This window comes from Neophocaena asiaeorientalis, unplaced genomic scaffold (assembly GCF_003031525.2).
Source record: "Neophocaena asiaeorientalis asiaeorientalis breed wild unplaced genomic scaffold, Neophocaena_asiaeorientalis_V1.1 scaffold681, whole genome shotgun sequence".
Classification (NCBI taxonomy): domain Eukaryota; kingdom Metazoa; phylum Chordata; class Mammalia; order Artiodactyla; family Phocoenidae; genus Neophocaena; species Neophocaena asiaeorientalis.
Window position 1 is genome coordinate 2,046,745 of NW_020172271.1, and position 13,121 is coordinate 2,059,865.

General features: G+C 42.3%; 1 protein-coding gene across 1 annotated transcript in view; it reads right to left on the minus strand.

Annotated features, from left to right (window-relative positions):
- The window catches only part of SND1 (staphylococcal nuclease and tudor domain containing 1), a 413,476-nt gene that overhangs the window by 256,681 nt on the left and 143,674 nt on the right, over nt 1-13,121 (minus strand). Inside the window, exon 11 of the mRNA XM_024762838.1 lies at nt 3,076-3,165. Coding sequence (XP_024618606.1) covers nt 3,076-3,165 — 90 coding nt within the window. The remainder of the gene's footprint in view (nt 1-3,075; nt 3,166-13,121) is intronic.

Consider the following 13,121-nt stretch of genomic DNA (forward strand, 5'->3'; position numbering starts at 1 on the left):
TATTACTTTATTCCACTGAGAGCAAAATGACTTAGGCACACAAACTCTTGCTTTCCTTGGGCTGACGGTCTCTAAACATTAAGAAAAAAAATGTACACAGAGAAAGAAACTGCTCCTGCTATCAGAAGAGGACCTTAGCTCTGGTTCTCTTAGGAGGGCATCTCACCATTTTATACTCACTAAGGATGCCATTCTGGAAAACGAAGGGACATGTCGAAGTTACCAAGGATTCCATGCGTCCACTACACTGGGACCATGAAGAAACCCAGAAGAAATTAGCAAGACAGTTCTCTCCTCCATGCATATTCCTTAGTCATATTTTAGTGAAAGCACAGATGGAAGATGGTAAACAAGGGATGGGGAGGGCATTCTACCAGGCAGTATAGCAATTCAGACAGCTTCTGAAACACTTCCAGGATACGCACATATCCTACCTCTCCCTTAAACCAGATAACACACACACACGCACAAATATACACTCCAATACAAGCAGATACACATTTTGTGGAAGCTGAAACCAGGTGACACCCAAATCTGCACAAGGGGTTGATGGCAGTCAAATTAGTTGCGCACTGCTTCACATATCTTGACCTCAGACCTGAGAAAGTCAGGCAATGCTAGATTCTAAACAAAAGCAGTATTATTAAACAAAACCAAACCACATAATGCAACAGGCACCTGGAAAAACATGAATGACTGGTATTATCCTGGATTCTCATCCATGAGAGAGGAAAGGCAAATAATATTCCCAGTTCACAAATGCTAAAACCAAGGCTCAGAGAGGTGCCTGGTTACTTTAAGGCATTTAGCCAGAATTACATCTCGGGAGTGAACCAAAGTGAATTTCCATAACTGAAATGGAGGCCACTGAATCTAACAAAGCACCTCACCACTTTACCTTCAATCCCAATGCTCTACAGTCTAGAAACCCCTCCAAACTTCTTATTATAGACTCTCTGGGATGGTCAAATAATAGCCTGGGCAGAGAAGATGATTTTTACCTCCATTATCTTGTTTAAGCTGTGACAGGCTGTACTAACCAGCTTTCGCGCACAGGCACACACAGGCACACATGCTCTCTCTCGGTGCCTCTTAATCACCACGTGCTGCACTGAACAGCTGCAGAGGTCTGAAGGGAATTGGCAGAAATGTGTGATGATGTGCTAGCCACCCCCCTGAGGCAGCCACTGCCCTGTCTGCTCCCAGACTCCAAAGCACATGGGTGTTCGCTGTCGCAACTGATGGGCCCAGAAGACAGGCAAGTGGTTTCAGGTGGTGAGTCAGGAAAAGCAGTTTGCATCAGGAATGTTCCAGCCCAGCAGAGCTTAGCTGCAGCCTTCTCCCTAGGCAGGGATACAGTATTCATCGTTTACACAGTGTCACCGTGGGGGACAAAACTTGGGCTCAGCACAAATAGAATCCAATCAACTCTGATGCAGAGGAAACAGTAAATGAGTTTTCTCCCACCAAGAAGGAGCCTAATTGCTTAAGAATTGCCACCATATCTGACACTGGAGGTCGGTTCTTTTATCCTGAGACAGAGGACTTTACAAAGGCCCAGCAGGCACATAGTGTTTGAGAGCAGAGGCCTGGGCTAACTTTCTAGAACCATTCAGCAGCTGCTACCCTGAGCTGCGATCTCTGCTCCTAGGGACAAAGCACAATCAGGGAAGGGCAATATTCAAACAAACCAGGTGGATGCCAGAATACACACCACACAACTGGCTGCGCACGAAGCTAATACGCACTGCCACTCCTTTCAGTGTGGTTTTGGATGGATTTCAATAGAAATGAACACGTGCGGGGGAATTCCTTGCTTGTCTCTATGCCACTGTTTATGAGCCAGTAAATTAGTGATATGGTATCAACTTGGTGAAACAGACGTCAGACATTCAATCAGATAACAGATCTAGAAATTGAAAGAGGCTTAAAGCCATCATTTGCACTACACTTCATGAATGAATACAGCATTCTGTCATGTTTTATACAATGACAAATGAGCCTATTCTCTCAAGGAATCTGAGGAGATAAATACTTGTTTTAGGGAATCCGGTTTGGTTTCTCTACCTCAAAATCAGCAATTTCATCTTTTGCCCAGCTTCAAAATCTCTTGCAATAATTTATCATTCTAGTAACTACAGTACTTTGACAAACCTCTCACAACTCCAATCGTTTAGGAACCTGAACGTAGGTAAAGAATGCTAATATGGCTTCAACATGTCGAGGTCAGACTTAGAAACAAATGGCCTTACCTTTCTGAACCTATAATAAAAGTTGGCCCAAAACATAACATTTCCTGGAAGAATCCCCACCAACGGAAAGTAAGGAGAACACAAATCAGTCTTTCTCTGAACAGATTTCCCTCAATTACCGCAGGAATTATTCTATTCGTTTCCTCTGTTTACCCAGGACACAAAGAAATGTCCGGGATATGCAGGTTGGGGAGGTCAGGGAAAATCAGTGGAAGATCAGAGGCTCATTATCAGCTTCCCAGAACAACAAGTTCTGCAGCAGGTCATAGAACATTCTGCTCTAAGAACACAAGGAAATGCCCTCTGAGGGCCTGAGCCGCTGCACTACACCAGAAAGTCTCCCAACAAACCAGCAGGAAACCACACCCTCTTTTCCACAAAAGGCAGGCTCCTATTCCAGAAGCCCTCTTCTCCTCAGAAACAGGGGAGTCAGAAAAAAAGCAGCCGCTATCTTTCATTAGCAAATCCCACAGCCCCGACTTTTAATGCAAGTGGCTGGAGAGAAGCAGAGAGCTACTCTGCTTTAATGGAAGTGGATGGAGCTCAGGGCAATATGCAATTACTGAGACTGGAATTGAGCCTGGATCCTGGAAAGAACATGCCATGAGAGCCCTGGAAATCACACTGTGGTCAGGGCCCCAATTTTAAACTTCTCCCAAGGGATGCCACTTCCTGAGACAGAGGCACGCCTCTCTTCATATCAAAGTAATACTACTTGACTTGGTGGAGGAGAGTCATTTGCTGGTCTCTGGGATTTCATCACAAGAGCCCACATTAAAACAACCCCTAACCACTTGCAAATTATGTTTCTGCCATCACTTACCTTTTTCCCAATAAGCTTCTTTCGCAGAAATTCCCGGGCTTCAAACATATAGGGAATGTCATAGAGGGGACGCAGTTTCTTGTTCTTATCCTTAAAGCAAAATAAAATACCGCATCAGGAATGAGAAAACAAAGCAAAAACTGACACATGAACACAGCCAAGACTGCGAGATAATGACAACACACCTGAAGTATGCTCTAGCTCCCAGTATCACAAATATTGAATAATTGCTAGATATACAGTAAACGATTAACTAAGTATTTGGTTGAAATGCTTTACAGGGAACAAGACCATCTTTTTCCAAATGACGGGCTCAAAAATAAGCAATGGAATGTTTACACAACTGGAAACAACCTAAATGTTCATCAACAGGGAAAGAGCTATGTAAACTGCAGTATAGAAGCAGCTCACTGAGTATTAGGGCCCTTCTAACATTTACAGATATACTATAAATCTCATTCTATTACTCTGTAAGCCTTTTTTAAGCACCTACCAACTATTAGCCTCAGACAAAGCACTATGTAAATGTATGTTATACTCTTGCACGTAAACTCCTTGTAACCTAACAATAACAGAAGAAATCCTGCAGATATGAAGTAACACAAAGCAGTTCTGAATAAGTGCTAAATTATGTGATATAGACTAGGGACTAAGTGCTATTAGAATTCATGGAACTGGAAAGAAGTAATCAGAGATGTTTCATTGACAAGGTGGGACTTAACATGAGTTTGCAGGATAGGAAAAAACTAGAAAGAAAATTAGAGTTGGGGGAAAAAAAAGACAAGCAAAAGGAGGGAGGCAGGAATAAACAGTATTTCAGCACACAAATACACAGCCAATCCCTTCATTATTTCTTGGGGCCCAGACTTCCCCCAAAAGAGGGTCTCTGAGCAACATAACAGATGATGAGAGAGGGTCCGGATGAAGGCAACAGAACTGGGAATTGACAGGAACTTAAGAGCTAGGAGAATCTCTTTTAAAAATAAATTAATAAGTGACTGACAAGGGAGTGGATAGAGGGGATAAAAGCGAAGGAACCCGAGAAGTTTGCTGTCGGGGGAGGACAGCATATGGAGGACTAGAGCTTGTGTACAAGAAATTGGGAGATGTTGGCTAAATTGCTTGGTATGGTTAATGTCTCTCCTGCTAGCTCCTAAGTTGCATGAGAACAGAGACTCTGTCCTTTTCTGTTGTCCTTTGTGATCCCAGACCCAAGTATACAGTACTTCCCTCACAGTATAAACTCAAATACTTAGATGTGCTACCACAAAAGAAATACGCAGAATAATATACCAGAGCAAGTATGCTAGAAGGACAGGACTGCCTGAACAGATATTTGGCGGGGGTGGGGGGGGGATCAGAAAAAAAGGAGAAAATTAAGCCATAACCCCTAACCTAGATGCACACCATTGCCTCCCCATCCTGTATGACTAGCTCACCTGGCCTCAACTTTGCTTTGCCATCTTTTACACACCTGACACAAGATCTCTACATAATTCATTCTATACTTAAAGTATTCAAATTATGTTTTCTTAAATAGCCAACTACTCTCAAATAAAGAACATTTATCATTTTAATACCCCCATATTTAAAGTAATACTAATGACAATTCTGAGGTCAAGGGCATCGAAATAGAGGTTTCCTCCTAGACCCAAAGCAAGCCTTGGTGTCCAAAACACATCATTTAAACATTTCAATTCACTGATACCACCAAGAATGTGCATAATTACCTGAGTTCGAGCTTCACATTCACCATCCACCTGTCTAATTTCTCTGGCTTAAAAAAAATAAATAAAGGCAGGAGCAGCATTCTCATGCTCTTCAAAGAACTTAAGGCACCTTTAGAACTGAAGGTGAATCTTATCCTTTCTCAGAGTTGATGTGTGGGAATCTCCACACTCTGAACAGGAGCAACTGGGATTTCCAAACTCTGATCAAAGTCATGGGGAACCAAGATCACTGCTAATAAGTGAAATACGGCCTGAAACATGAAAATCTTTAAAGAAATAACACTGAGTTCTCCTTAACAAGGAAAATGGGACAAGTAAGAGCTGCCTGGCTAGAGGGAGTGCTGGCCAACATAAGGGCAGATGTATAGGATTATGGATATTTTATAAGCATCCAGGCAGCCAGATGAAAATAGTGGGTCACTACTGAGGAGCCCTACAATAGTTTATGATGACACTAATGATAGCGTAAGAATGCCTGCTAGACAGAAGATGCTAGGTGCCAGTAATGAACAGGATTTTTAATAAAGACAAAAATCAATGGTTACCAGAATCAGCCATCAGGAATAAGGAAGTCCCAATGTATTCATATTCCCCTAGCAATACAGGGCAATCTATTCACAGAGAGGAGCTGTGTGATTCACTAAATGAACAACATTTTTTTAAATGAATTGAACAAAATAATTGACATTTCCCTTACACAGCCTTATGATGTGCCACAGAACCTGATATCAGAACCTTACCCTATTTATTCTGAAACACCACAGAGGTTTAAGGCAACGTCACCTGTTTGGAACTCCAAAACAAGGAATGGTAAGAAATAGTTTCAATAGGCATTCAGATGAAGATCATGGGATGAGATACAGCTAAATGTGTGAACATGGCAGTGTGAACAAGAAAGATGCTCGACAGGACTGGGCCAAGCCAAGATACTCTCAAAAGAAGGAAAGAAAATAAATAGTATACCAAACATTCCAACAAAAAAACAGGGTGACTTGAGTCTGATTATATGTCTCTCATGAAGCTCGGAAAGAACTAATAGCACGAGCAGAAAACAAGATACCACAAGTGAAAACAGAGTCATTTTGTTACTCTAACCCTGAAGATCTAGTAGCTATTGACATCTGCAAACATCTTACAAGAGAGATATTAGAAGTCCCTAAGAAACTACAAAATAAAAGCAATTCCTCCAAATTACCAGGTACATAAAAGCCTTTGAAATCTCTAAGAGGCAATTGAGGTATGGAATGTATTCTGAGAGAACAAGACTTTAGCTGAATCTTGCCTGCTAAAAAGGACTACCTAGTTTAGATTCTAATCTACATGGAAATACTTTAAAATTAAAAATAGAAAAGAATGCTTGATTTATCTGGTGGGCGGATAATACACAAACCAATATGTGCTGTAATCACTGTTCATCCTGAGAAGTGACATTGTATGTAGGCCCTGCAATGACTCACGTTAGAGATAACTTCAATCATCTTTACCTCTCCTTCGTTTGGGAAGGAGGCCCAATCTCAGCAATGCTTGTCTTGTTTTTTTTTTTTTTTTAACAGGAGAGCTTATCATGCCAAAATGAGGTCTCTGTTTAATGCTCATCTGGAGGGAATGGAAGGGACTCCTAATCAAGGTCTTATTCTCAACTCCGTTTCAGGCCAGATTTAATCTAGCCCATCTAGCAGCCAAAAAACCGTAGCCAAAAAATTTACTGGACCCTAGGATCCTGCAGGATTTCTTAAAACAAGGCTGAATAAACACAAACTATGAAAACATTGATGAATGGGGCTTCACTAAAATTTTAAAGAGTTCTTTACTGAAAAAGCATCATGAACAAACTGACAGGCCAAAGCACAGACTCAGCAGCTGATAAGTGAAACAAGAGAAAGACAAGGCAGAACAGGGTAAGAGAGAACTGGAGTACTGAGCCACAGCTGTAAACTTCTCAGTGAGGCCTACCCTGATCACATTACATTTCAGCAAAGACTCAAAGGAGGTATGGGATGTAGTCATCTAGAGACAGGTAGAGAGGACAGCCAATGTAAAAGCCTTGAGTTAGGAGATGACTGGTGGGCTCAAGGAACAGCAGAGACATCACTGTGGCTACAGCTGAGTTCCAGAGGGGAGAACAACAAAGTCACACATCTGAAGGAATTACTTATGGTCAATGTGCTGAGAACAGACACCACAGCAAGGAAGAGAGAGAACAAAGGGAGACCAATTAGGAGATTATGGCATTAATCTGGGTGGGAAATGATGTTAGATTACATCAAGGAAGAGCAGTGAAGGGGTGAGAAGTGGTCAGAATCTGGGAATATTCTGAAAGTAGATAGATGAAATGTGAGATGAGAAAACAGCGAGAAATCAAGCATGACTCCAAGGTTTTTTTTATCTGAGCAAATGGAATAATAGGTGGGGTCATCACCTGAGATGAGGAAGACCACAGGTAGAGGCAGGTGGGTGAGATCAGGAGTTTGGTTACGGGCCTGCTAAACTCTCAAGTGGAGGTTTTGAGTAGGCAGTGTGGAGTTTGGAAGAAAGCTCTGAGCTGGTAATTTACATTTGGGAGTGGTGGGCATATAGGTGGTATTTAAACCTACGAGATTGAAAAGGACAGAGGACTGAGGCATTATAACATTGAAAGGTAAGGAATAAGAGACGGAATGTATAAAAAGAGACTGAGAAGGAGCAATCAGTGATCTCAGCAGGAGGAAACAACCAATGTTATGTCCTGGAAGCCAAGGAAAGAAAGTGAATTGAGGAGGGAAAGACCAACTGTGTCCAAGGCACAAGGCAAGCTGAATGAGCTGAGGACTAAGATCTGCTTGTTGGATCAAGCTAAGTGTGGGTCGGCCGTAACTTGGCAACATTAATTGTGGTGGAGCAGTAGGGGCAAGAGCCTGACTGGAACTAGGAACGGGAAGAGGAGAAGTGGAGAAAGTGAGTACATACGATACTTCAGACAGTTCTGCTACAAAATACCAAGAGATTATGTGGCAGCCGGCAGAGGAAGCAAGGCGAAGAGAAGGGGCTTTGGTTTTTGGTTTCAGAGGGGCGAAATAACAGGCAAAGGTCCTGTGGAAAGCAAATAAGTGATAATGCAGATGGAAGAGGACAGAACTGTTAATGCATAGGTAAGGAGGGGATGGCTTTCCATAGGAGCTCCAATAATTCACCTTTAGGTGTGTGGATGCAGGTACTGTTAGGTGGGTACACGTGGTAGTGAGAGTTGCTGGAAGTTCTCTCGTTACTTTGATTTACTCAGTAAAGGAAGGAAGAACAAATCAATAAGAGAAACTATCTAAGAGAAAAATTGGCCAAAAGGTACGAACAGGCATTTCACAAAAGAACTGCAGCTGGACATTAAGTGTATGAAAAAAGGTATCACTTCATTAATAATCAGGGCAATGTAAGCTGAGATACTATAGGACAGCCAATATATTGTCAAATTTTAAAAATGAGGATGAGGGGAAATAGGTGTGCTGTAACCACTGATGGGAATATAAAATGGTTCAGCCACTGTGGCACTTTCACATGGTGCTACTCGGCATCATCTGGTTAAGGCTGAAGATACGCATCACTATACTTAGGCAATCCTACTTACGGGAGGGTATATACCCCAGAGAGGTCTCACTCATGCAAGACAAGGACCACAATGCTCATGTTAACGATGTAAAATTTACAGTCGGCTCTGTACAGTCACAGAGCAGAACAGAGAGCAGTGAGTCTGAGAGCAATGCAATAAATGAACAAATCTGAAAAACAACACTGAGCAGGAAAACAAGCTGTAGAATGATAATGATTTAAACACAGACTAAAAAAAGATACAAGCAACACTATTCCTAGAGCTATGTAAATAGCCAAAGTATAAAAATACCTAGAAACGAAAGTCAATGGTTAGTTAACTGACGCAGGATGGGCAGAGAAAGAAACAGAATGGGAAAGAAATGGGGTCAAGGATGAGTCCACAGGGACTTTCAACTTCATCTGCAAGCTTGTCTCTTTAAAAGAGGATCTGAAGCAAATGTGGTATAATAAGAAATGTTTGTTCTGTATCATTCTATAACGTTGGGGTTTTTTAAACCAAAAAAATGTTTAGGGATAGGAAACCCCCAAACCTTGTTTGGCCAACCTTTCCCTTGGCTCACAATGTCTCATACTTTTATTTCTCTCAGAGGCAAAATAACCTGCCATTCTTTTCCTCACAAGAAATGCATGAAATTCCTTTTTCCTTCCCTCAAAATGAGTTTCTTTCATAGATGTATCTTTCCATGAAGCAGAAGGGAATAATTTAACTACCAACATGCTCTCAAATAACCAGGGTCAAAAACAAGTTTGATTTTTTTTTTATAGGAGGCTTGAAATATATTAAAAGTAGCCAAGCAGAATTATACTCTACAGACATCTTAAAACAGACTGCTGAATTAAAATAAGAACAGACACGATCAGATTTAAATGGATAAAATTTCAAACAGTAAATGGACCAGTCCCAGTTGCCCTGCCACACAAGCTATGTTAATAAACAAAGGCTTCAATTTCCATCTGAATTATAGACTTAAAATAGGAACATTTCCACATGCCCTGGGCATATTTACAATCAAGGACCGTTCAAGTCCCTTGGCAGCCAGGAGACACAATCCACAGGGACATCCGCTATTTATTATCCTTAACATACACAATAGCACATTTTTATAAAAGGCAGATCTAACTAGATAGAAATCTATAGTCAGCAGCTGGGAAAAGGTTCAAAATCGTAACCCCCTTGGCCAAATGGAAGATATCTTGCACCACTATACCTATAGGACCACACACAGAAGATTCATATACCCAAACACTCCCCAGGAGTTGTTTCAAAGAAAAAGACACTTTCACTTTATTTCCCAATTAGCTCTTATTTCTTCCTCCTAAAAACCTCTCTCTTAAAAGTAAATAGGGTCTATTAAAGAGACAAGGTCTGGGAAAGTCCCAAATTCACAACAATGAAATACACTTCAGACATATCTCCAAGGAGGCAAAGGAGAACGGTAAATAAAAACAAATCAAATTGAAAAAATATTTTTTTAAACCTGAGATGTGATTATAAAAATTCACAAGTGTGGGCTTCCCTGGTGGTGCAGTGGTTGAGGGTCCGCCTGCCAATGCAGGGGACACGGGTTCAGGCCCCGGTCCGGGAGGATCCCACATGCCACGGAGCGGCTGGGCCCGTGAGCCATGGCCGCTGAGCCTGCGCGTCCGGAGCCTGTGCTCCGCAACGGGAGAGGCCACAACAGTGAGAGGCCTGCGTACCGCAAAAAGGAAAAGAAAAGAAAAAAATTCACAAGTGTGAGAATGGAAGAGGGCTGGACTTTGAACCCCGTGCTTATGCAAGATACTTGGCCCCTGAAGTGCCTTGCTGCTTTTATAGAACCCTTAGTTTACTACACTTCTCTCATACTCTGCAGACCCACTGTTTCTACAACCGCCCACTCTTCATCAGACCTAGGGAAAAAACACTCGGGTCTGCTTCTTAGAGTGTTCAATTCATTATGAAATGGATTATGACCCCCAATTACAGCAAGGAAAGTGAGGCTTACAGTTAAGTAACGTGCCTCACTTCTTGTTAACAAGCAGAGCAGGGATTCTGATCCCAGCTATCCCAGGGGCTGAAGCGGGGGAGGGGGGGTTGGCAGACACTACCCCCTCTTGGCTTCCTAGTGCCAAAAGGCAGTCATCTCCTGTCAGTAGTCGTCAGGTTTAGTGTGGGAGCTTGTAAACATGCAGACTGTCGGGCCACATCAGGTATTCTGATTCTGCAGGTCTGGGGTCATGTCCCCAATTCTGTATTTTTAATAAGTAGCGAGAAGGACTGTGGGCCACACTTTGAGAAACGCTGCGGAGCGCCTCTTGAGCACTTTGGACCCACTTAAACCAACGGAAATAGAAGAAAAGGGACTCCAAAGGTTTAAAGAGTCACAAAGCAACACAGAGGAGCTTGATAAACATCAAAGTGGCTAAATAAGTAGGCAAGTAAGTAAATACCTGGGGAACTCTCTTTCTGCACATGTAGCTGGAGGTAACTTGAAATACTCCTTAAAAGTCTTTACAGCTAAGACAATTGGGAACATTCTAGTAATGGTGGGAAAACAAGATTACCAAATATTTCTCTACCTGCCCATGCCAGGGAACAGCAGGACGGGCACACCCTCCCCTCACCCTCCCACCCCCAGACACCAGTGGTCTAGACCTACACTAGCCACAGTGACAGCAGAGGAAGTGGCAAGCCCTAGAAATTACCAATCTTCTGGCAACTTGCCAGGAGGAGCCGGGTTCTGCAGTATCCGAAGAGGGAAAGAAGGAAAGCAGATTCCGGCAGCCTCACATCCTTGAAGGGACTCGCCTGTCATCTACGGTGTACAGTGCAGGATTACGTTCCAAAGGAACTCGCTCTTCCCCAAATCAAAGTACCTTTTCAAGACCATCATGCAAGTGGCAAAGTATCTGTCTCTGGAGGTTGTTCTCCTACTCAATTACGTCAGCCAACTAAGAGCACTTGCAGAAGTTCTTGTTATTCACTGCTCAGATGCAGTGAGGACGGGCGAGGGAGGGGACAGCAGGAGGAGGCCAAACAGTAGGTCTTTTCACCCCCCCCGCAAGACCCTGGGTCAAGACTTTAAAGAATACTTTTAAGGCTCTAAGGGCTCCAAAACCATTATCCAAGGCACCACATGGGGTGCCCGCACTTAGCTACAAATTCTTCTGCAGGCATAGGGTCTGCCCCTCACAGATCTCAAGGCAAAAGAAGGTGAAGGCTCCCAAGTAAGAAGCTATGCAACCAGCAGCAAATGGGCTCCAAGCCCAAGAAGAAAAGGGAAAGTGAGAAAGCCCTCAGGGCCCCACCTCATCTTCTTTTCCCAGCATGGGGACAAAAACTCTCCCCGACCCAGTGCTCTGAAAATAAAGATCCGCTCCAAGGGTGAGTGAAGCCTGTGCCACCTTTCCTGGAGGAACGGTGAGGATGCGGCCGGTAAAGAGTGGGATAATGAGACAGAAAGGGCATCGAATCCTTGAAGGGAACAAAGCTCAAGTTCAGCACTCCTGAAGTTAGACAAAAAGAGCCGTCCTGGACATGAAATCAAACATTCCTCAAGCATTTGATGGCAACGAATGATCAAGAGTAAGTGGGCAGCTTGCTGTCATCCAGAGAAGAGAGGCCTAGGTTCTCGACAATGATTCTGGCACCAGCAGCTCCTGCCTGCCAGCTTGCCTCAGTTTCCTTCCAAGAATCAGCAAGTTAAGAATTACCTGGCATTATATTAATACATAACTTCACAGTGAAAACCCATGCAAAAAATGACTTGAAAATCCTGTAAAAATCAGGAAGGGACTAAATATATTAGTGCAAAATCAGGCAACTCTTAAGTTTACATTCCAGGAATATTTCAGGTAATATGAACCCCATGGGGAAAAAACAGATCTACACGTGTTACTAAGAAACAAAGCGACTTAGCTAAGTTTTACAACATCTAATACGGATGTTAACGAGAGCTAAAATATCAAGAGACAGAAGAGATAAACCGAAGTTACAGCACTAATCACTTTCTGTCTCGAGTTACTATAATTTAATTACTTCTATGTAGGTCTTACCTTTCCTACCAGACCACAGGAGGGAGTATCTGTGAGAGGAAAAAAGAGCTTAATAATAACTGTGAAGTGCCTAGTATAGTGCCATGTTCACAGAAAATGCCAACACGCAGAGAGAATAAAACGGGGAATACCAAAAGGCCTAGCTAAAAGATTTTTTTAAACTCAAACTGCACTTCTGATTAGGGGAATAAGTTGAACTGGTCAGTATATAAAAAGAACTTTCAACAAGATGGAGGAGGCAACATCACTGTGGAGCCATATCACATTAGTAATGAATGTCTCATATAGCACCAGGTGAATGTGAACTATTTCTAATATCTCTACCTTCTGGCAACTTTCACCAGACATGATTCTATACTACACAAAGGTAAGCATATTCCTGAATAATGATTAAAAAGATTCTAGACTAGATATCTCACTGTACAACCATAAAATCTAGGCTCTTTGTAAGCAGTGATGCAAAAGCAGTACTCCTGGCAGTTTCAATGTGTAATGTTAGGAAAAAAACCCCAATTTTACAATATCTAAATAATTAGTGTTTTCTTTTGACCTGGCCAAAACTTTAAGGCAATCCTCTTCTCGCTACAAATTTGACGTAATGAATTCAATTACTTGTGACCTTTGAAGTAACACACGCGCAAATCTATTATTAGCTAATAGTTATCCTTACAGAACATATATAATAATTCAAGTAAAGCT